This window comes from Leucopleurus acutus (genome assembly GCF_964270905.1).
Source record: "Leucopleurus acutus genome assembly, chromosome: 13".
In the NCBI taxonomy this organism is placed as follows: Eukaryota; Metazoa; Chordata; class Mammalia; order Artiodactyla; family Delphinidae; genus Leucopleurus; species Leucopleurus acutus.
Window position 1 is genome coordinate 1187574 of NC_139155.1, and position 24522 is coordinate 1212095.

General features: G+C 53.2%; 1 protein-coding gene across 3 annotated transcripts in view; it reads left to right on the top strand.

The window, feature by feature from the left end:
• Positions 1–1308: 1308 nt before the first annotated feature.
• Positions 1309–24522, top strand: part of SLC66A2 (solute carrier family 66 member 2) — a 48117-nt gene continuing 24903 nt past the window's right edge. For 2 of the 3 annotated variants that reach the window (XM_082853478.1, XM_082853479.1), the window contains exons 1-2: positions 1309–1611; positions 6734–6867. In XM_082853478.1, the coding sequence (XP_082709604.1) occupies positions 1409–1611; positions 6734–6867 (337 nt within the window). In that variant the 5' untranslated portion in view covers positions 1309–1408. Of the gene's footprint in view, positions 1612–6733; positions 6868–14294; positions 14346–24522 lie in introns of all 3 variants that reach the window. The other variant, XM_082853477.1, reaches the window with a different exon arrangement.

The window sequence follows — 24522 nt, forward strand, 5'->3', positions numbered from 1 at the left end:
CTGCAGGCGGTCTTCTCTGCTCTGAGCCCGCCAGCACAGGGTCCTGGGCAGGCTGGCTGGCTTCTCACAGGGCCCTCCCTGACCCCCACGCCTCCCTCACCCACCAGCATCTGGGTTCTGAGCACCTACCTCCCTCGAGCTTCCGAGGGCTCACCTTGGTCAGGTGACACACTCAGGAATTCCTGTTTTCTCTCTCGGTGAGTGCTAGAGTTGTGCGCTCGAGATGAAGCACGTACCCTTCGCGGATCCGAGCTCCACCGGCCAGCACTGTCTTCAGTGACAAGGTACCTAACGCACTTGTGGACGGCAGTCCTGGCTGCTGCCGCCCTGGGCCTCGAAGTGGACCTTCAGGGGCTTCAGGCTGCGGGTGGGCCTTCGCTTCCCCGAGGAGTCGCGCCCCCGGCCCCCCCGCCTGGCCGAAACCGCCCCGGCCCTCTGCAAACTTCCGAACGCCGCTCCTCAGGGACACGCCCCGGCTCAGGATGCGGAGCCCCACAGACCCGGGCAGACCATGAACGGTGGAAGGACCCCTGGAATCACGGTGCGCTCAGACCCTGCCCGAGTCCCCACGAGGGGGGCGTCCCCAGGTCTCGCGCTGACCCTCGGGGCGGCGACAGGACCCGGTCCTCTGCTCCCGTTGGCGGCGCGCCGCGTCTACAAGGCAACGCGCCGTGGGACAGATGGCGCCGGGTCCATGTGGGCCCCTGGCCCAGAAGGAGAGGCCCCGCCAGGCAGCGATTTCCTAACCAGGGCCGGGTGGGCCCACGGAGCGCCCTGGCCACGACCCACGACACCCGGCTTCGCCCCGGGTCCCGCCCCCACCTCCACGCCCACCGGCGCGCTCTAGGACCCAGCGGCGCCCGCCCCTCCGCCCGGCGCGGGCGGGGCCACGTATTGTGACGTCACGCCGAGGCGGGGCCCGGCGCTTGGACAGACAGAAGGAGGGTGGACTGACCGCTGGGAGCCGCCGGCGCGGGTGAGCCCGGCGGGGTCAGCAGTGTGCGTGACGCGAGCGCCGCGCTGGGCTGAGCGTCCACCCCGGGCCGGGCCCCCTGGGCAGTGTCTACCCTCTTCCCCCCTCCTCCCATCCCGCCGACCCCCAGGCTGTGCGACCCCCTCGCCCGGAACTGAGCCTCCACCCCGAACTGAAAGTCCACCCCGAGCCGGCGCCCCGGAGGAGGGGTTCGTGCCCCAGCCGCCAGCCCGGCGGTGCGCCCCCCATTGGGCGTGGAGGCCCGGCCCGAGTGCTTTACCGCTTTTCCTCTCTCGCCAGGCCCCGCGACGGAGGACGGCTCAGGGCAGCGGCGGCATGTGAGGGTGACAGCGCGCGCGCCAGGAGCCCGAGAGCGCGGAGCGCGCGTGGGCCAGGTGGACGTCAGCCTGCCGGCGGGGCCGCCGGGCGCTCGGGATGGACGCCGAAGGCTTGGGTTGGCTTTTGGTCCCGCTGCAGCAGCTGGTTTCCTGGGGGGCAGCTGGGGCCATGGTCTTCGGAGGGGTGGTGCCGTACATCCCGCAGTACAGGGACATCCGGAGGACTCAGAACGCCGAGGGCTTCTCGACCTACGTCTGTCTGGTGCTCCTGGTGGCCAATATCTTACGAATCCTCTTCTGGTAGGTTGAGGGCTTTCTTACTGTGGGGTGCTCCCAGGGAGATGGCTTTCTCCTTTTCTGGGTGAGGCCGGGGGTGGGGGGGGCGGAAGTGTTTGCACTTCCTGGGAAGGAGCTGGTGAAATGGATGAGACTTTTTCCCAGGGAAAATGGTGGGATTGAAGTGGAGAAGCTCACATAATCTCGGATCTGCGTCTTCATTTTCGGTGGCTCGTACATGTACTGGATGCTTGCCCAGGGCCTTTTCTGTGGAGCTGTGTCCTAGGACTGGGTCCATGCCCTTAGGAATTTGGGTGAGGTTTGGGGGTAGTGGAGAGAAAACGAAGGGAATTAATGAATACCAGTAACAGAAGGTGGTCAGCATAGGAAGGACAAACCACTGGCCAGTAAAGGCTCTCTGGAGGGAACCAGACAGGAAGGAGTGCTGTGGGGGTGGTCTGCCTTGAAGGTGGTCCCTTCCTGCCTTCCGCCTTGTGTGTGCGGGTTTTTTTTTGTTTGTTTTAACAGTAAAGTCAACTTTCTGGAGAATACTTAAGAGACTATGTTTTCTTGCTCCTCTCAGACCAGCTTCCTCTTATTATCATTTGCATTCTGGTCAGGAACTTGAAGTTAATTTTAACAGTTGTTGAAGCCAGACGTAATTGGGAGGGGACACTTTCAGAGGAAGTGATAAGAGGTCTCGCGGCCTCACTGTAAGGCCAGAAAAGCCCGCAACTTTCCTTCCTTCTAGACGGTCCCAGGCCCCTCTGTGAGCACAGACAGGACAGCCTGGGACCGGGCAGCTGGCTCCTTCTTTTGACTTTTTGGAGTAATCGTGCTTTCTTGCTAATGGAGTTTAAGTCAGCCTTACCGAGGCACGATTTACAGGGAAGAAAATCACCCGTTGTGCAGTTCGATGAGTTTTGGCAGATGTCCCCTCTGCGGTCATCAGGGTGTGAGTCCCCTGAGTCCAGAAGTTCTCTGCTCCTTCACCTTCTGTCCACCTGGCCTAAGGCAGCCCTTGGTCACTCTCACCGTGTTTTTGCTCAGTCTGAGGTTTTAAAAGGTGAGCTGGTGAGTCGACCCCTTCTCCTGGAAGAATTTGTCACACCATGAGCCCTGTCTCTGGGCCAGTCCGCTTCTGAAGGAGGAGTCAGAGGGTGCTTATCTTTTAACTTGTTTAGCACAAGTTGAAACACTGCATTTGACGACTCCTCCTTTCCCGGTGGCTGAGGACAGCACTCGCCCGCTGCAGCAAGACTCTCCCCTTCCCTCTCTCAGCTGCCCCTCACTAGGTCTAAGGTTGCACAGAAGCAGGTCCCAAACTGTAATCGTGCGTGACACTGCTGTCAACCCTGAGCACCCTGGGTGTGGCCCCCGGAGCTCCCAGCCCAGGCCCGGGCCTTAGGTCGGGAAGCAGCATTTCCTTTAGGCAGTGGCAAGTTTTCTCGGAGGAGTGGCTGAGGTTGCATTTCTTACGGGAAATAGTTCCTTTGAGAGGGCTTCCCCCCAGCTATGCTTATCATTCAGAATTGCAAAAAGAAAACAGGATATCTAATCTACCTCTAACTATCTGTTTTGGAGAAATCAGAAATTAAACCAGTTTCTTGAATGCCATCTCGTCAGTGTTTCTGGGTTTAACAAGCAAGCATTTGATGCGTTGGGACTGGGAGTTCTCTCTCCATTGTAGGGCCTGAGCCTTTGAGAAAGAAAGAGTCTTTGGTGGAATTCTGAACTTTGTGCACTGGCACGTCTATTTCTGCACATCTGATTGCCCCTTGCCCACAGCATCAGCTGCGTGAGCTGTCCTGGGTCCCTCCGTGAGTTCAGTGGCTGCTGTGTGAACACACAGGGCTGCCCTCAGCCTGGATTCCAGAAGACTGTGGGACCCTATGGGAAGAAGGGAGGGCTGGCAGAGGTCTCTCCTCCAGGATCCCTCTGACCTGGGGTTGTGCTTTCTCTGTGTTTCACACCTGGCAGTACTTTGTAGTTCACGTGGTGAAGCCCAGCAGACAGGCCGGGCTCCGTCTACGACTTGTAACAAATACACGCGTCTCCTCCCACGTGGTCCCAAGGCCCCACTGCTCTGAGGGTGATGCCTGTGCTCCCTTTCCTTCCTTTCTCTGGATCCTCCAAAGCCCCTACTCCTGGGTCCCCTAGCAGCCCATTTGATTTAATAGGTTTTTGAGGGTTTCCCATGAGCCAGACACTGGGCAGGTGCTGCAGTGTTAACGCTTCAGCAGAAGTGCTGTATGGAACGTGCCAGACACGTGTATATGGGTGATGGGTGGTGGGGAGGGGGAGAGCACCGGCTGGGAGCTGTGGTGGGCTCCGGGTGGGACGAGAGCAGTGATGGACTTGGAGGAAGTGAAGAGTACGTTTCCCAAAGCTGGCTGGGAATGCAGTCTCCGGAACTCCAGTCTGCCTGGGAAGCCGCCCAGGGAAATGTGTGGTGTGAGGCATGTGAGAAGCTCTGCAGTCCTGGGGGTCGGGGGTGGGGTGGGGGAAGGCTGACCAAGCTGTAGAAACCCGGCGTTTCTGTAACTCACGGAACTCTAATGCCTTTATTTCTTGTGATTCTTCCCATCCTTTTGCAGAACCAGCATTGAGCAGATCATACAAAATGGTGACGTGCAGAATTTGGCCTTTGTGGTGTTGGAAGCCAGAGGGTGGAGTGATTCTGTAAATGAGAAGGGGAGGGAGGGGGCCAGGGTGCAAGGACGCTGCTGCAGGGCCATCTGACCCAGGGCCTGAGGCATTCACAGAGCTAGTTCTCCAGCCCCGTCCCTATCTGATCAGAGATACGGTGACACTGTACCGGAGACGGAGAGACGTGGTGACATTGTATTGTAGGTGTAGTAAAATGGTATCGGAGATGTGGTGACGCTGCACCAGAGGGCTAGTGACAATCCGCTACTCGAGAAGCCAGTCAGGGAAGAAGATACACAGCTTTTCTTCCAATCGAGCTTTTCTCTGCTACTTTGAACACGCGTGGAAGGTGTTCCTTGTGGGAGCTTTTGCTCAGGCTCGGTGAGGCAGTGCACGTTCTCTGCCGCGTGCGTCTCCCTGGGAGCGAGACATGTGCACTGCACCGGGGGACGGCGCTTCCACTGGCTGCTCCAAGCAGCAGGCCACACGCTCGTCTGCTGGGCTGTCCTGTCCTCTGCTGCAGACCAGGCTTTGCCAACTGCATTCTCAGGGCGGGGGAGGGAGAGGTGCCCCGTGACACCTCTGCCGGCACAGACTATTAGCATTAAAGGCAGAAGTTTAAGTAACTTGATAAGTTAAAAAATAGTGTCTTTCTATTTTAATTGACTTTTAAAAATTACTAATGATGTTGAACTTTGTTTCATATTTGTTTTGTCCCTTGTGTATCTTCTGTGGAAAGTTGTGCTTTTTGAAATTTTCTGTCTTGTTCAGCCTGTCTTCACCCTAAAAGCAGTTTAATGCTCACTCTGCCCCCCTTACTTCACTGTAAATACCGAATGTACCTAGATTGGATTTTCGGTGTGTGGTATAAGGGGAAGCACAAACCTTCATCCCCCCCCCCCCCCATTTTTCTAGTCGCTCGTTGTTTCTGTTGAAAACAATGGAAGTAGCCTTTACTACATAAAGGCCCGCATCCCGCGTCCTCAGCCTTGTCACTAACTGGAAAGGAGCTTGGTCCCTAGACTGACTGACTTTTTGTGATGCCCGCCCGCTCCAGTCTCCCCAGCCTGGCGCAGAACCTTCTCTGTCTTCTCCTCTGGACTATCTGTTGATTAGTCAGCCCCCCGCGGTCAGTCAGGTAACCAGTGGGGACTAGTTCCTAGAACTGCTAGAAACGTCCTCAAGCAGCTGTAGGGTTGTGTCCGCACTTTATGGAAGAGGTGAAGCCCAGAGGTGGTGGGGCACAGTGAGAAGGCCGGGGGGCAGCGTGGTCCCCAGAGCCAGCCTGTGGCGGAGCACGTGTGTGGCCGCATCAGCCAGCTGTCAGTGACCCTCTCCTTGTAGGGGCGGGTGTGAGAGCGAGGCCAGGGGAGGTGGGCCGGGCCGTGTCTCCTAGTTTCCAGGAGAAGCTGGAGGTCAGACTGCCATCCAGGACCTCCCGACTGTGACCTGTCGGCCACTAACTCGGGTTGGGGAGGCCCCGTCAGGCCGCGCTGCCGCTGGTGCCAGTGGGATCTCTGCTCCGGAGCAGCCAGGCTAGAATGGGGGCCTGGGCTTTGAGGGTACTCTGCCCGGGCCTCGCCTTAGAGGTGACAGTTCTGCAGGCCAGTCCTGTGATGCTGGTGGCCACGTTTGAGACCCCAGCTGGTGTGTGGAGGGCAGTGCTGTGACCAGCCCCTGGGCCGGGGTCTTCTGATGGGCCCAGCAGTGCCACTCACTGGACTGTGGCTGTGGCCTCCAGGAACTCTTGGCCGAGCTGCTGAAATGCTCAACACACTGAAGGAAAGTCAGCAGGAAGGCCTCGGGGCCTGTGGCTGGGAGGGCTGGGCAGGCTGGGGCTCGGAGAAGAGAGTGGACGTGGAGGCGTCCGTGTGGGCCAGCCAGTCCTGGTCGGGCATCAGGGCCTGAGGCTGGCAGTGCGGACCGTGCCCTGCCTGCCGTCTCCTCTTCTCCAGTGAGGGCTGGGTGGCCCGGCCCCCCACTTCTCTGCTCACACTGGGGGCCGTGCTGGCCTGCAGACCCCACTCCCCACGGCCAGGGGCCAGGGCTGCCGTCGGTCTCCAGACGCTGGAACGAGCCCTGGGGAGGCAGGTGTTCCAGCACCTGGGCTTCTCACCTGGCGGCGGCTGGGCCTCTGCAGGAGGGCGACGGTCAGCTGGCCGGACCGGGGGTGGGGGGCGAGGGCAGGAGACCCACTCCCACCGGCCCTCGGCCCTGGGAGGGTCGCAGCGGCTCCCGGGGGGGCCTGCAGCACGTGGAGCAGCCTGCAGTTTGACTCGGCTCTGGGGGGCGGTGGAGGCCCGGTCTGGCCGTCGGGGGGGCGCCTGGCCCCTGCGCATCCCGGCTCCATGCCACCGTGGCGTCTGGAGGCCCGGCCAGCGCCCCCTGACGCCGCGGCCCCTTCCCCCGCAGGTCCGGGAGGCCGGCTCCGTGCCTCCGTGGCGTGGCGTCGGAGGCCCGGCCTGCGCCCCCTGACGCCGCGGCCCTTCCCCCGCAGGTTCGGGAGGCGCTTCGAGGCGCCGCTGCTCTGGCAGAGCGTTGTCATGATCCTGACCATGCTGCTGATGCTGAAGCTCTGCACCGAGGTCCGCGTGGCCAACGAGCTGAACCTGAAGCGCCGGGTCTTTGCAGGTTGGTGACCCGCAGCTGTGGGGGTGAAGCCCAGCGACTCGACGAGCAAGGCTCGGCTGGAGCTCTCGGGGTGGGGGGCCTCCACCAGTGCCACCCCAGCAGCGCTGGCGTCGCCAGGTGGCGCGGTGTCTGGCGCGACACCGGTGTTCGCAGTCAGCCAAGTGACACCGTATCGGGTGAAACTGGAACTCGGGCGAGTTACGACCTGTTCTTGCCGTGTCCCTCGCCGTGGCCGTCGTCACGCGGCCCCTCAGCTGGGGCAGGAGGGCGACACTGCTGGTCTGTTTCTGATCAGGCCGGAGCCAGATGTTTCCTGCAGAGGCGGTTTTATCTCTGACCTTGTGTGTGGCTTGTGCACCAAACACAGCCTCTGTTTTTCCCATTCCCTGTGGCTGAGTCAACCGGCATCTTTCTCACATACCTTGTTAAACACTCAGCCGGCGCCATGCTCTGTGGGCCTCGGGTGGGCAGCGGGGCCCACGCCCGGCCCCTCCAGCTTCTTGCTGGCTCAGAGGACAGAAGGCGCCCCTCCTGGTCTTGCCTTCTCCTTTGAAAATGTTTCTTCAAGCCGACGTCCTGTATCCGACCGCGCGGGCTGTGGGCTTCTCTGTGCAGGAGGGTTGATGCCGTACTTCCGGTTTTTCTAATGACTAGGTCTAAGACCACTCTCCCCTTCGACTTTGTCTGAGAATGTGGGTGTGCGATCTCAGCTACTGCTTAGAGAAGCGTTTTCTCTGGAGTTTGTTTAGTTCTGGGACTCCTGCAGACTTGAGGTCTTGCCCAGCTATTTTTTCCCTGGTGGTTATTTTCTCTCCCTTCGAGCGACTCCTCTCCTCTTGTGTAGCTTCTGTTTCTAGAGTGAGAGTGAGTGTGTGCTAACTCCAGTCTTTGTAGAAGTGGGTCAGCCTCAGCTCCGATGAGGAGCCTGGGTCAGTCAGGGTCACTGAGATGATGAAGAGGATCACCCGCCACTGTCTGTTTCCGGTGTGTTTTTGCTTCTTCTCTCCCGTTAACGCCATCCTCCCAGCTGTGACTCAGGAGATCCACCAGAGGTGGTGCCGCTTGTACCGCTGCTCTTGCCTAGAAAGCAGGGCTTCTGGACCCTGGACCCCTCATGAGTTGAGGAGCTGGCTCTTAACTTTCTCTGAGTCGAGGGCTTTCTGCCCAAGCGGCTTCTGCCCCTGCCCTCTGTGGTCTGTGCCCTTTCGAGCCTCCCCTCACAGCCGGGTGCAGAGTGGGCCGCGTGGGGTGGTCACTGTGCGTCTTCACCCAGGGCGGGCGGAAGGCCTGGAGAGGACACCCGGTGCCCTGGTGGCGTAGTGGTTCTGCCCCTCAGGCTCTGCAGCGGGAGACCAGGCTTGTGACCTTGTTTGAAACTGTGCGTGGGTCGTGAAGGCGGAGGGTGCCAGATACAGCAGGTGTTGAGGCCTCTGGGTCACGCGGCAAACTTAGGGTTTAACGTTGGACATTTGATAGCAGCTCACGGTGATGGCCGGTCTGCTGGTGCACGCCGGCCCTGGTGGAGGGAGGACTGTGCCTCCTGACCTCTGGGCCCCCTCCTGACCCCGGCCCTCCCCCACTGGGTCCCCTGCGGCCTCAGGGAGAGTCATCTCCTAAGCTCCGCCCACACTGGCTGAGCGTCTGAGCATTCAACACTTGAATCCAGATCGGTTTACATGTTTCCGTGTCTACTGTTTATGAGACACACAGGTCTCACCACCCCACTATGGGAAGCTTTTAATGAATGTGTGGGTTTATTTCCTCTCATTTGCCAGAAGTAGGCGGGTGGGCTGTGAAAAAGCCAAGCGGTTCGGGCCTGGAAGCTCTGAGAGCCCGTGGGCCACTGTGCCGCGGCCCCCGTCTCTCCCCCAACCCTCCGTGGCAGGTGGCTGGCCTCCGCTTCCCGACGTGTCAGCCGAGGCCTCGGGACACAGACTTCTTGGGGAGCTGACCATGCACATTACAGTAACTCTCCAGGAGAGTCTGGGGAGCTTTGTTTCACGGTTCTCATAGGATGGCCAGGCAGCCTAAAAAAAAGCTTAAATATTTTCCAGCTATCTTTTATAGAAGTTTGCAGTTTTGAAGGTCACTAATTCAACTTGAAAGTTAAGGTTAAAGAAACATAGATGGTGGTGAGGAGAAAAAGCAGGTTACTTAGAAAATTAAATATCTAATTTGTTATCTGAAGAGCAGCATGTGCTCATTGTAGACATTTTAGGGAAGACAGGATATACAGTAAGGGTAAAAAGCCTTCCGTCCCACCACCCAGCGGTGACTGCTTTGAACATTTTGCTATAGTTTTCCATTTTTTTCTTTTCTCTTTGTTAGTCTCCTATCACAAAATTGGGATCATTTTCAAAATTAGGATCAAACGTTTTCAAACCTCTCGTTCCACTGGCGGCTTTTCCATGCCCTTGTGTGTAGTGGGGGCAGGGCCAGGGGTGTGGGTCCCCCTCCTCGGGTTGTCCCAGGTGAAATGGCATCCACCGAGACCACGTGTTTCAGGGAGGAATTGGCTGGAGACACTAATATGCGCCGATGTTTAACTGTGAACTAGGAGTGAAGTGTGGCGTCCGTCTCGAAGGTGCTGTGTTTTTCCTTTTTCGCTTTTTATTGTAGAGAATTTCAAGCACGTAGAAGTAGGGAGAGTAGCATAACGGAGCTCCGTGTGGCACCATAACCACCTCCAGACCCCGTTCACGTCTTTTTCCTGCAGTTTCTGAAGCAAATCCGAGATGTAGCCTCTTTATAGATAGTCTGTAATGTATCTCTAAAGAAATCGTCACCCATAAGAAATCAATGGTTCCTTATCATGAAACCAACATCTGTGTGTGACTTTCCAGCTGTCTTGTCCGTTTCCTGACTTTCTGGCCAGTTTGTTTCCTTAAATCAGGATGCAGCACACACTGTGATTGGCTGGTGTCTTTTTGTTGTTGATTTGTCTTTTTAATCTATAGGTTCTCCCTAACTCCCCTTTCTCCTTGGAACTTATCTGTTGTTGAAACAGGTCATTTGCTGTGAGCTGAGCGTTGCACGCCCAGCACAGGGTCAGCAGACCAGCAGCAGTGTTCAGAGCGAGTCAGGCCCACGGGATCTGGACGGAATCGGGCTGCTGAACCAGGTCTGTCTGGGACGCCCTGCAGAGAACATTTTAAAAGATAACTGGACCCAGGTCTGGCCCTTTGTCTTTGCAGGACTGTTGCGTCCTTCCTCTGGGAGGTGTGGCTGTCAGCTGGCCCCTCTGGGTGGTGGCAGCCACGGGGGCCCAGGGCCCAGTCTTGACAGTCAGCCCCGGGCCACCAGCCCCGAGGCTCCGCCGTCTCAGCTTCTGTAGAGAAACTTCCCCACAAACGCTACTTGGTCTTCCGACGGTTTGATTTGTAAAGGAAGGCAGGTGAAGGCCTATATTTGCCTCTTTTCAAAATTGGTTCCCAGCACCTTGCAGCGATGAGCACGTTTGTTTGTACGTTATCCTGTGTTTCATGAGGTAGAAGCCCCTTTACCCCCCTCTGGCCAGTGGGAGCCTCTGCCGCCGGCTCTTTTTTTTTTTTAATTTTATTTATTTATTTATTTTTGGCTGTGTTGGGTCTTCGTTTCTGTGCGAGGGCTTTCTCTAGTTGCGGCGAGCGGGGGCCACTCTTCATCATGGTGCGCGGGCCTCTCACTGTCGCGGCCTTCTCTTGTTGCGGAGCACAGGCTCCAGTCGCGCAGGCTCAGTAGCTGTGGCGCACGGGCTTAGTTGCTCCGCGGCATGTGGGATCTTCCCAGACCAGGGCTCGAACCCGTGTCCCCTGCATTGGCAGGCAGATTCTCAACCACTGCGCCACCAGGGAAGCCCTGCCGCCGGCTCTTGATCTTTGGCCTTTGGTCCTGTGGACCCTGGACACTGGTGCGACAGGATGCTCTGAGCTTGCTGTCCAGTTTCTTGCCCCAGACCTGCAGTCAGCCAGGTGTCCGAGGAGCCTGGTCTGGAGGTTTCCCAGGAGACAGAGTGCCCCCTCCCAGGCTGGCCCTTCACGGGGCCCTGGTCGGCTCTGATCTTCCCACTGCAGCCCAGGGACCCAAGAATAACAGAGCGTGGCGTCTCCACCAGGCGCCTCCCTCATGGCTCCTGGCCAGGTTCCGTCATGAGGCCGCCGACAGCGAGGCTGCTGAGAAGTTGTTCCCTCGGGGATCCTCAGGGCCACACGTTCCTCCCGCCAGATTCCCGTGTTGTACTGTCACTAAGAATAGTGCCTCCCGATGGGTGCGTCACCAACTGGCTGCAGGCGTGAATTCACCTGAGGTTCGCCCCACATCTCAGCACTGGGGTGGCATTGGCTGGGAGGTGGACGGGAGGGGTGACTGCTGAAGGGGACAGGTTTCCTGTGAGGTGATGCAAGTTCTAAAATACCGTAGCGGCGGTGGCTGCACCACACACCTGGGGGCATCCTCCACACCACTGGGAGAGCGACTTTTTATGGTGTGTAGTTACAGCTCAGTAAAGCTGTAAAAACACGTTGGGTGGGGAGGTCACGTACCATCCTGAGATTGAAAGCTGAGGACACCCCCTTCCCCAGGAAGATGTTTATCCACAGACCGTCCTGCATTTTCAAGGGCTCCGTTGTGTCCTCGGACATCAGGCTACGATCCTGCTTCAGTTCAGCTCACTGCCCTGGAGCTGACACAGGGTCTCCTGTTCCCGTGTTGCCTGGACCACCATGATAGTACTCCTCCTGGTCCCCCGGTCCCCCGGTCCCCCTGTAGCCATCATCCCTTCCACCACACGCAGGCACCGTTGCCCCGCGTGGTCTCTCCAAGGTGCCCCCAGCAGTGAGTCTCAAAGTGTGACAGGACTAAAGCCCCTGGGGCAGTTGAGGGCCTGCCTCTGGTCCACCCCCCAGCCTCCTGCCGGCCACCAGAGGCTGACTCTCCCGTCTCAGCTCTGCTGGAACTTCTGCCTTGTCATCTCTGGTTCCTGTCTCTGGGGCTGCTCGACGAGTGACCCCGAAACTTGATGACGTGAAAGGACATTTTTGCGTCGGGCTCCACAGTTCGGCTGTTTGCTCGAGCTCCTTTCCCACCGTCTCATTCACTCTCTCCCGGCCCCCCTTTCTCTCTCTGTCTCTCCCTCTCACTGTCTCTCCCCCTTACCCTCTCTTTCTCTGTCCAGCTCTCTGTCTCTTGCTCTGTCTCTCCCTCTGTCTCTGTCTCTCTCTGTGTCTCTTTCACTCCTCTCTCTTGCTCTGTCTCTGTCTCTCTCTGTGTCTCTGTCTCTCTCTTTCACTCCTCTCTCATGTGTCTGGGTTGGTGCTGGCTGTTGGCTGGACCTCAGCCGGGCTCTGCTGGAACATCCCTGCGTGGCCTCCTCATGTGGCCTGGGCTTCCTTACAAGGTGGCGCTGAGTTTCAAGGGGAGAACCGGGTGGACGCTGTATCTTTTTAAAGATCTAGTCTTGGAACTCACACAGAATCACTTCTGAAGACCTGCAGTCTCAGGCCCACCCATAGTCAAGGGGGCAAAGACCCGCCTCCTGGTGGGGGAGGGGAGGTTCTGAGGACAGTGTGGTTGTGTGTTTTTTTAAAGATTCAGTTATTATTTATTTATTTTTGGCTGCGTCGGGTCTTAGTTGCGGCACGCAGGATCTTCGTTGAGGCACGCGGGATCTTTCGTTGCAGTGTGCGGGCTTCTCTCTAGTTGTGGCGTGTGGATTTTCTCTTCTCTAGTTGTGACACGCAGGCTCCAGGGCTTATGGGCTCTGTGGTTTGCAGCATGCAGGCTCTCCAGTTGTGGCATGTGGGCTTAGTTGCCCTGTGGCATGTGGGATCTTAGTTCCCTGACCAGGGATTGAACCCGTATCCCCTGCACTGTAAGGCGGATTCTTTACTGCTGGACCACCAGGGAAGTCCCAGTGCAGTTGTTTTGGAACCTTCGTGCCTGGCCTGGAGTGTGTCCTCAGTACAGCTCTGTGGAAGCACATGATTGTTGAAAACACTTCTAGTGTCTCTCAGCTTCAGAGCCCACTTTCCTCCATCTGTCCTATGCAAAGGTGTCTTTTCTAAAACGTAGATCTGATCATGTTGCTTTCCAGCCAAGGAACCTTAGGCAGCTTGGCGCAGTACACGGGGATGTGACCTTCCCACCCAACTTACCCAGCCCTCTGCTTGCCGACCCCCAGCTCTGCACCCGCGCACTCTGTGCGTCTCGCAGCCATGCCCGGTGCTTCTGCATGTGTGAAGCTCTGCTTGTCAGCTCAGTGTGATCAGGCCTGGAGAGGAGAAGGGAAACGGTGTCTGAAACGCACAAGTAACTGAGTTGAGCGCTCTCTCCTACAGCCTCCCTCCTTCCTCTCCCCTCCTTCCCTCTTTCGGGATTTTGATCTGTAGAGGAGGTGCCCATGAATGGTGAAATTGGTCTGAATCAAAGAAATAGAAGCAAAAAGCTGAGAGAATCTGACCAACTCGGAGGGGTCAGAACCCAGAAGGTCCAGGAGGGGGTGTTGGGGAGAGGGGTGGGGTGAGGAGAGGAGACTGCAATTTGTGTTGGTTTATAAACCACTCCCCCTGCCCCGACCCCCCAGCTCCTCCCCTTCTAGGCAGCAAGTCTGGTGTTTTCTTTTAGTTGATTACATGCAAAGTTTCCATTTTGGGGTAGAGTGAACATGGCCTGGGGCAGGTGACACACGACCTTTGGTCTTGCCTCTGCTTTCTGACCTCAGTGACTCTTCTCTTTAACTACGTCCATCCCAGGCCCCACCTGCAGGTGGAACCCAGCTGGAGGCGCTCTGTCTTCAGGGCCTCTGGTCGGTAGGTCAGTCGGTCATTGTCCTGGGGTGGCCCAGACTAGGGAGGTCTCAGGTGGGGTGGGGTGCTCAGAGGGCAAGGTACCTGGCAGTCGAATTGTCGCACACTGGCTCAGGTACTCCTTCCTGGGCCACAGTGGAGACAGCTGCCAGACCTGCTCCCTGACTGGGTGTGATGTCGGAGGGCGGTCAAGTTCACGTGCTGAGCTAGCTCTCCGTTTACGGCGGGAGTCCTGTTGAGTGTCCTCTGAAAACAGCTCTATTGAGCAACCTTCCGGAGAGTTTGGACCCTGAGACAACTGTCTTGCAACCAGGGCTTGCGTACAGATGAGTTCCCAGGGGAAAGTAGAAGGGTCTGCTGTATCTCTGTCAGCACCTCTGACCTTAGAAATTAAATGAAAATGAGGTGGCTTTTCATTTTTTTCCCTCTGTCCCAAGCACTTATTTGGAGGAGGGTAGGTTTGGAGAAAAATGGTTCAGAAAGTGTATTTCCTAATGCACAGAAACCAAAAGCTTGCTGTCTTCCTGTTCCATTGTTTTTTGGGTTTTTTTAAAAGAAATACAACAAGGACTTACCAGTGTTAAAACCAGTCTGTTTTTGTCTCTTCTTCCTTCCTGTTTTCTCTCTCTCTGTCTTTAAATGTAGCTGCAGATAATAAAGATGAAGCCAGAGCCCCCCCCAGGCGGTCATATCTGGGTAGGTACCACGCTGCATGAGCCCCCCCAGGTGGTCACATCTGGGTAGGTACCACGCTGCATGAGCCCCCCCAGGTGGTCACATCTGGGTAGGTACCACGCTGCATGAGCCCCCCCAGGTGGTCACATCTGGGTAGGTACCACGCTGCATGAGCCCCCCCCAGGTGGTCACATCTGGGTAGGTACCACGCTGCATGAGCCCCCCCAGGGGGTCACATCTGGGTAGGTACCACGCTGCATGAGCCCCCCAGGCGGTCACATCTGGGTAGGTACCACATTGCATGAGCCCCCCCCCAGGCGGTCACATCTGGGTAGGTACCACGCTGCATGAGCTTCCTCCTCTGCAGCTCGTCCCTCTCTGTCTCTGCTCCCACCTGTGCCGCATCCTCACCTTGCATGCACATCATCCACCCAGTGTGGCCGAGGCTGCAGCCAGCTAACCAGCCACACCTGCTGTTTTCGAGCATGAAGTAGCTCCTAGAAACCTGCCCATTTCCTGCGTGTGTGGGAGGGGCATGGAGAGGGAGGGAGGGGCATGGAGAGGTAGAAAGAAAGAGAAATGATCAGAACACAAGTTTTGGAATTCTTCCGTTAAATTTATTCCAGAGTATTTTATTCTTTTTGATTCTGTGGTAAATGGAATTGTTTTCTTGATTTCACTTTGGTTTGCTCATTGTTTCTTTGTAGAAATAAAATTGATTTTCACATATTGATCTTGTGTCCTGCAACTTTGCAGAACTCATTTATTCTAATCGTTTTTTAGTGGATATTTGAGGCTTTTCTATATGCAAGATTCTGTTACCCGCAGATAGAGGTAGTGTTACTCCTTCTTCTCCGATCTGGATGCGTTTCATTTCTCTTTCTTGCCTAATAGCCCTGTGGCCAGAAGTGGGAGAGCAGGTGTGCTTGTCTTGTTCCTGATTGTAATGAGAGGGCATTTAGTCCTTGACCATTAAGTATGATGCCAGCTGTGGATTTTACAGAGACGCCCTTTATGAGGTTAAGCAAGTGCCCTTCTGTTCTGAGTTTGTTGAGTTTTTCCATCATGAAAGGATATTTAAGTTTGTCAGATGCTTTTTGTGTCTGTTGAGGTGATCGTGTGGTTTTGTCCTTTATTCCGCTTTTACAGTGTGTTACATTGATGGATTTTTGTATGCTGAGCCAACCTTGCCTTCTCGGGATACATCTCATCTGATCATGATGTATAATGCTTTTTATAAGTTGCTAGATTCTGTTTGCTAGTATTAGGTGGAGGATTTTTGTGTCCATATTCGTAAGAAATATTGGTCTCTTTTTTTCCTTCTTCTTGTGATGACTGGTTTTAGTATCAGGATAGAACTGGCTTTATAAAGTAAGTTAGGAATGGGACGTGTTCCTTCCTCTTCTATTTTTTTTAATTTTAAGACTTTGCTATCAATTCCTCATTAATTAAAATGTTTTAATTGAAATATATTTGACATATAACATTATGTAAGTTAAATGTGTATATGTTAATTTGATACATGTATATACTGTGATATGATAGCCATGGAGTGATAATGAACACCTCTATCATGTTACATAATTATCTTTTTTTTTTAGTAGTTGGAATAATTATTTTTAGTCTCTTAGCAAGTTTGATGATTATAATTCAGTGTTGTTATCTGTATTCACTCTACTGTGCATTAGATCTGTGGGGCTTATTTACTGCTTGTTGCAAGTTCACCAATTCTTTTAAATGTTTGGTACAATTATCCAGTGAAACTCTCTGGGCCTGGGCGTTTTGTGGGAAGTTTTAAAAGTACTAATTCAGTCTTTTACTTGCTATAGATCTATTCTGATTTTCTATTTCTTCCTGAGTTAGTTCCAATAGAAGTTCTTTCTTGGAATTTGTCCATTTAATCTGTTATTTAATTTGTTGGCATATAATTGTTCTTGGTATTCCCTTATAATCTTTTTGACTTCTGTAAAGTTGGTGGTAATGATCTTTCTTTAGTTCTTGACTTTAGTAATTTGACTCTCCCCCCTTTCTCTCTCCTTCTTGTTTTGGCTCTTCCAGCTCAAGGTTTGTCCGTTTAATTGTTTTTCCCAAAGAGCCAACCTTTGGTTTTGTTGATTTTTCTCCATTGTTTTTCTAGTCCCTATTTATTTCCACTTTAGTATTTATTATTTCTTTCCTTCTGCTTATTTTGGGTTTAGTTTGCTTTTTTTCTTTAGTTTAAGATAGAATTAATTTATTGATGAGGTATTTCTTCTTTTTCTAAGTTGACGTATAGTTGATCTTCTTTTTAAATATAGCATCTACAGCCGTAATTTCCTTGGAAGGAATGCATTAGCTGCGTCCTGTAAGTTTTGGTATGTTGTGTGTTTGCATTTTGGTCTTAAAATATTTTTAAATTTCCTTCAGGATTTCTTCTTTGACTCATTTGTTATTTTTGAGTTTGTTGTTTAATTTCCACGTATTTGTGAATCCCCCAGATTTCCTTCTGTTACTGATTTTTAATTTAATTCCATTGTAGTTGGAGAACATATTTTGTATTATTCCAGTCATTTTATTTTATTTTATATTAAAAAAAAATGTATTTATTTATTTATTTTTGGCCGGATTGGGTCTTTGTTGCTGCTTGCGGGCTTTCTCTAGTTGGGGCGAGCGTGGGCTACTCTTTGTTGTGGCACGCGGGCTTCTCATTGCAGTGGCTTCTCTTTTTGTGAAGCACAGGCTCTAGACATGTGGGCTTCAGTAGTTGTGGCACGCGGGCTCAGTAGTTGTGGCTTGCGGGCTCTAGAGTGTGGGCTCAGTAGTTGTGGCGCACGGGCTTAGTTGCTCCTCAGCATGTGGGATCTTCCTGGACCAGGGATCGAACCTGTGTCCCCTGCATTGGCAGGTGGATTCTTAACCACTGCACCACCAGGGAAGTCCCTATTCCAGTCATTTAAAATTGAGGCTTGTTTGATGGCCTGGCTGATGGTCTCTCTTAGAGAACGTTCCATGTGCACTTCAGGACGATGTATATTCTGCTGTTGTCAGGTGGAGGTGGAGGGGTGTCTGTTAGGTTTGTAGTGTGGTCAGGTCTCCTCTTCCCTTTTTCCTCTGTCTAGTTGTTAATGTCCGTTACTAAAAGTGTGTATTGAAATCTTCAGCTACCTTTAGATTATTTGTTTCTCTTTTCACTTCTGTCAGTTTTTGCTTTTTATATTTTGGGGCACTGTTGTTAGGTGCATATGTTTATCGTTTTATCATACTGATAGATTGGCCCTTTTATCATTATAAAATTTTCCTTCATTTCTAGGGACGTTTTTGTTTTAAAGTCAATTTTTTTCTGACAGTAGTGTAGCTACTGAAGATCTCCTATGATTGCTGTTTGTATGGCATATCTTTTTCCACTTTGCTTTTGACTTCTTTGTATCTTTGAATCTAAAGTACGTCTCCTGTGGACAGCATATAGTGGATCGTTTAAAAAAACTCATTCTGGCAATTCTGCCCTTTGATTGGATTGTTTAATTCATTCACATTTAATGTTATTGTGATATGTTTAGATTCACACCTGCCATTTCAATTTCTGTTTTCTATCCTCATGTCTACCCTAACCCCCAACTGTTCCTTCTTTACTGCTTTCTTTTGTATTAAGTGAACATTTTCTAGTGTAATATTTTAATTCCTTTAATGAGCCTTAAATATATATATATATAGACACACATATATATGTATGTGTGTGTGTGTGTGTACTACATTATATCACATTATATCACATTATATCACATTATATCACATTATATCACATATCACATTATATCACGTTATATCACGTTATATCACATATCACATTATATCACGTTATATCACGTTATATCACGTTATATCACGTTATATCACGTTATATCACGTTATATCACATTATATCACATTATATCACATTATATCATGTTATTTTCTTGGTGGTTGCTCTAAGGCTTATGATATGCATCTTACCAGAATCTACTTCAGACTTATACTAACTTAATTATTTAATCAGTTAAGAGAGGAAAGGAGAAGAACTACGCACATATACTGTCTTTTATAATTACCTACATAATTACCTTTACCTATACTTTTTGTTTTTCTCAAGTGGATTATAATTATTGCCTGATGTCTCTTTCTTTCATCATGAAAAACTTATTTTTTGTATTCCCTGTAAGATGGGTCTGCTAACAAGAAATTCTCCCAGTTCTTTTTTATCTGGAAATGTCTCTATTTTGCCCTTGTTTTAAAAAAAAATTTTTGCAGGAATTTCCTGGTGGTCCAGTGGTTAGGACTCCACGATCTCGTTGTTGAGGGCCCGGGTTCAGTCCCTGGTTGGGGAACTAAGATCCCACAAGCTGTGCAGCCAGGATAAAAAAATAAAGTTTTGCTGGATGTAAGAATCTTGGTTGACAGTTTCTTTGCTGCATTTCAAATATGTTACTCATTATCTCTTGCTGATTTCTTTCTTTTTTTTTTTAAGTTAATTCATTTTTTAAATTTTGGGCTGCATTGGGTCTTCGTTGGTACACATGGGCTTTCTCTAGTTGCGGTGAGCAGGGGCTATTCTCAGTTGCGGTACGTGGGCTTCTCATTGTGGTGTCTTCTCTTGATGCAGAGCACGGGCTCTAGGCACGCGGGCTTCAGTAGTTGTGGCACACGGGCTCAGTAGTTGTGGCTCGAGTGTTCCAGAGCGTGGGCTCAGTAGTTGTGGTGCACAGCCTTAGTTGCTCTGCAGCATGCGGGACCTTCCCAGACCAGGGCCGGAACCCTTGTCCCCTGCATTGGCAGGCGATGCTTAACCGCTGCACCACCAGGGAAGTCCCTGATTTCTTTCTTCTTTTTTTATTTTTTGGCTGTGCCACTCAGCTTGCGGGATCTTAGTTCCCTGGCCAGGGATTGAACCCAGGCCCTTGGCAGTGAAAGCATGGAGTCCTACCCACTGGACCGCCAGGGAATTCCCTCTCTTGCTGTCTTTTTCTTTGGCATTCAACATTTAGACTGTGGTATTCTGTGAGGGTGTAGTTCTCTTTGTACTTATCCTTTTTGGAACTTGTTAAGCTTCTTGGGTGTGTAGACTGATATTTTCATCAAATCTGGGAAGTTTTCGGTCATTATTTCTTAGGCTGTTTTCCTCTCCTTTCTCCTCTCTTCAGTGCACCCGTCACACACACGTTGGTGCACTGACTATTGTTCTGTGTGTCTCTGAGGCTCTGTTCAGTTTTCTGAATTCCATTTTCTCATTCTTCTTCACATGCATGATCTTTATTGATCTGTGTTCAAGTTTGCTGAATCTTCCACCAGCTCAGCTCTATTGTTGAGCCCCTTATTGTGCTTTTTTTTTTTTTTTTAACCTCAGTTACTGGACTTTACAACTCCAGAATTTTCATTTGGCTCTTTTTAGTAATTTCTACCTCTTTATTGCTGTTCTCTGTTTGATGAGACATTGTCAGTATACTTCTTCCTTTCATTCTTCATGTATGGTTTCCTTTAGTTCTTTGGACATATTTGTAATGGCTGCTTTGAAGTCTTTTCTGCTGAGTCCAATGGTTCTGTCCCTTCAAAAGCAATGTTTCCTTCTTTTTCTTTTCTTTCTTCTTCTGTGTATGGGCCACTTTCCATACATACTTTGTTGAAAACTGGCTGTTTGAGGTAAAATACTGTAGCAACTCTGGACGCTGACCCCACCTTGCTTGGGGGCCTGTTTGGTGTCTGTGTGTTTAGTGACTTGGCTGGATGGCTGCCCTCTTAGAGTGCCTCCCCCCCTCCCCCGCCAGGCTGGCTGTGGACCTGCTGACTTTGACTGTCCTTGGCCCCCCTGTTAAGCTGCTCCGGGGTCTGCCACCACTGATTAACAACTGATTGCTCTGTTGGTTTTGATAACGGCCTAGGCCCTAGGCCGCAGCGCCCCAAAGTCTGATCCAGTTAAAGGCAGGCGGGGGTGGCCTGAGGCCCGCCTTTGACAGTTGCTGTGTCCAGGAGGGCGGCTCTTGCTGCCTCTCTCTGATAAATGGCCAGCTTCCCCTCAGTTGCCCTCGGCAGGTTACCTGTTGTGTTTGTCTGTGCCCCTCCGCAGGTTACCTGTTGTGTCTGTGCCCTTAGGCTTGAGCCTGTTCCAAGCAAGGTGCCCCTCTGGGGGGAGCTGTGGAGCGCTCCGTTCTCACCCCTCCACCTCCAGGGCGGACCCTGTGAACCCTTGCTCTGGAGCTGGAGGCGGGGCAGCGGTGGCCCTTGTTGGGGTGACTGCAGTGCTCTAAGTGCACGCACTGGGGGTTGTAGCCCCTGGTATTCCCGGCTTCCCCTCCAGTTGTGGGACCTCCACCCCATGAGCGCACTGAGGCAGGAGGGGTATTCTGTACCTGCTGCTCCTGGGGGCTGCGGGGAGGGGCCCCTCTGGGCTGCCCCCACCGGGGGTGATGCTGTCATCACTCGGAGGCAGGGCAGGAAGCAGGCCACATCCAGGCTCTTTTCCCAAATAGTTGCCTCTCGGTTCCAGAGACTCACACCAGGGGGTGGAGAACCTCACGCCCCTGTCCTGGACAGCCCGTCCCCTCGGCTGCGTTTCACCCGGCGGAAGCCCTGCTGCTGAATTACAGAGGGTGTTTCGGGCCAGGAGGGCACGAGCTTTTCCGTGTTTCTTTACTTACGGGGAACTCAGGGCACTTGAGCATCTCTGTGGGTTTACCGTCACGTGGGCGCCCTGGAAGGTCCGCCTTACCGGAAGGCCATGTCCTCCCTTCCGTTTTGAGCAGTAGCCTTAAAGCTTCACTTTTAAAGTGAAGCTGCTATCTTGATTTGGGGAAAACGATTTATCCCAGTCTGCCTGGGTCAGGGCCTTTCTGGCGCTCATCCAGCTGGGTACAGCCATGTGGGTGCCGTGGTTCAGCACAGAGCTGGTTCGGTCAACCAGTGACCGGCTCGCTGGGCAGACTGGCAGAGCAGGGAGCACAGGCCGTCAGCCTCTGGCCTCTCTCGTTGTCCGAGCAGAAGCTAGCAGTGGGGCCTGGAGGTGTGACGGGACACGACGAAAAGCCTCTTGCAGCCAGGAGCCAGGAAAGCCAACCAACCAGCACCCACGGGGAGGCTCACCCTGCCCGGGGCCGCCTTGGGACGTGACGAGCTCACCTCCCAGGTAGCACTTTTGAATGGGGGGTGTGTCCCCTCTCAGTGGTCAGTCCTGCCCAGCTAGGGGGTCGGTGGGGCCTTCGGCTGGGTCTCTGAGTCTCTGGGCCGTGGCCTGCCTGCTTTGGACGGGCGCATATGGGATGAAAGGTGGGTTCGAAACGTGAGCCAGGCTCTGTAGGCTGAGAGGGCATTTATACTCGTGCACCAGCTCGCTGGCTACCCTCGCTGAGTCCTGTGTCGTCCCTGGTCATTTGGATAAAGTGAAGCTGGGGGCCAGGAAGGGTCCGCATCACCTATCTGGAGCCCAGCCGGGCCATGCCCTGGGCCTTCTCAGATGGCCCTGTGCTCCCTCGTTCTTTGCTGGAGGGTGAGCCCTGGACATGGGCTCGGAGGTCAGGGCTGTGTCCCAGGGCCCAGCGGGCACTTCAGAGGCGTATAAACGGGTGAATGAGACAGCGGTGGGGTTAAGAGCCGGGTTTCAGTTTGAACCAGGGCTTTGAAGGGATGGAAGGTTGGCACGTGAGGGTCTTCTGAGAACGGGGCCATCCCGAGGGTGGCCTTGCCCCCGGGAGTGGGGCGCGTGGGGAGCCCCCTTGGTGGTGTCCCCGCCCCGGGGCTCGCGCGCGCTCCCCACGGGGCCGGGGCCGGAGCGCACGGGGCCCTCCGGCGGTCACTCGTGTCTTCCCGGCAGCGGGTCGCACGGGGGCGCGCGCGGGCCGCCAGGCCAGGATTGAGCGTCAGTTGCTGCGGAGCCGTAACTGCCCGTGGTTAATAGGGTCTCGGCTTTAATGGAGGGGCGGGCCCCGGGCTGTGGGCGGGACGGGTCCGGGCCCCCGTGGCGGGCCCGGGAGGCGGTGGTGCCGGTTGTGCCTGTTTTCCATGGCCTTGGACGGCGACGCGAGGAGCGGACCCGACAGCCCAGTCCGGTGGCAGCAAACCGGCCTCGGCATCAGCCGTGCTGCGGGCCAGGCCCAGGCGTCTGGGGTCAGAGGGCAGTGCCCACAGCGTCCCCAGAAGCCTCCTTCCTCTTTGAAATGTGACCTCACGATTTGAGAGGACCAAGTTGTTGCATTGAGATAGGTGAGCGGTTTGTGTATTTTAAAAAATCAACTCCGTGGAGGTGCAGTTTACATACAGCGGAGCCCCACTTGGAGGGAGTGCGCTCTCGAAAAGTCGCTGGGGGCGCAGGGGGCTCCTGGGCCGGCCGGCTGGTGCGTGTCCCTCGCAGGTACCCGGTGAGGACCCGCGATCCTGCCTGGGGAGGGCCCCGTGTGCCGGCCGGAGCAGAGGCCCAGGAAGGGCTGCCCGGACACGGCTGCAGGTTGCGTGTGGCGGTACCTGGGGTGTCTGCGCGCTGTTCCTGGTTTTCTCTCACTAAGAAAAGCACCAGGCTGAGTGCGGCGACCCAGGTCGGCTCCGTGGCGCAGCGGCTTCTGTGTCTGGAGCCGCATTCAGAAACCTCCCCTGGGTCTCTGCTCTTCTCACCGGTGGCCGGTCTACACCCTCTTAGGCCAGATGTTTTCCATATTCGTTTGGAGCATAAAAACACAATCCGTTAAGAAACCGAGTCTTGCTTGCCACTAGGACACAGTCTCCTGGTGCAGATTCTCCAAATGGTAAATCACGTCTTAACCCAGAAGTGATGGGACTGAACAAGGAAGGGATGGATTTGTGGATCCAGGGAAGCCTCAGACCTTCTGAGTAACATTTCAATAATTGGGAAGCTTCAGGGATGTGCTCTTCACCATCAGGTGTCTTCAGAGGCAGGTAGGGAGCAGGTGAGCTGGATGCGTCTGAGGCCACACGCGGCTCGGCCCCCAGTCCTGGGCACCTCCCTTCCGCTCTCAACGCCTTGTCTTCAAGTCTTGCCTTCTTGTACGGAAACCACATCCCGGGACATCCCCACATCCCGGGAGGAAGCATATCCTGCCTGAGTTTGGGGCTCGCTGCGGAAATGGTGACGGGGTGCAGTTTATGTTAACACCTCCAGTTCCTCGGGCCTCCTCCTGGCAGTGTTCTGCCCGTGTTCCTGTTCTCTGAGCACCGTCTGCTCACGCCTGCACCTGCACTTGACAGTCCCGGCACAGCAGGGCGCGGGGGCCCCAGGGGAGGAAGGTGTGGCTCCTTTTGAGGAGTCGGGGTGCCCGCCCTCCCCTGTGCCTGGGCCAGCACCAGTTTTTCTGAAAGGGAATCCAGACCTCTCTTCTTTGTTAGCTTAGTTTTTTTAATTATTAATGAGAAAATCTTCTGACATGGAAATCTCTAAAGAAGTAGAAAAAATGTTTGGTCACATCTGATTGCAGATCAGGAATCTACTTTTTATTAAGCAGCTTCTGTGTTCCTCTAACTTTTTCTGACTAAACTCTGCAAATTTCATTTCATGCTTTCTATATCTACCCAGTGGTATCTTCAGCTGACATTTTTCCTTATATAATTCCTACTTTTTTCTCCCTACTGCTTGATTTAATTCACCGCAACACATCAGTTACAGTTGATGGGTAGATGGGTTGCTGAATGGATTTTAAGTTGTCCAGGATTCCAACGACAGCACCTAAAACTTGAAGTTTAAAAGAACTATTTTTAATTTCAGCATTAGAAAATATATTTACTAAAGTGGGTATTTACATCTGTATCTCTCTATGAAAAGCAAATCATATATATGAAAAACTTTATTACACATTAAAATTTATTTTTAAGATATAATTTACATACCATAAAACTTACCCTGAAGACTTTTAAAGTTGAGGTAAAAGTGGCGCAAGGTAACCCATTTTAACCATTTGAAAGTGTACAATTCAGGGTTTTTCGCACACTCACAATGTAGTGTACAATTCAGGGTTTTTCGCACACTCACAATGTTGCGCAATCATCACCACTGCCTAGCTACAGAACATTTCTGTCACCCCAAAACGAGACCCCACACCTCCCAATTTCCTTAGGCCAAGCCCTGCCAACCACTCAACTGTTTTGCCCGTTTTGGACACTTCACATCAGGGAATAATACAACATGTGCCTTTGTGTCTGGATTCTTTCACTGAGCATAATATTTTCAAGATTTGTCCAGTTTGGAGCATGT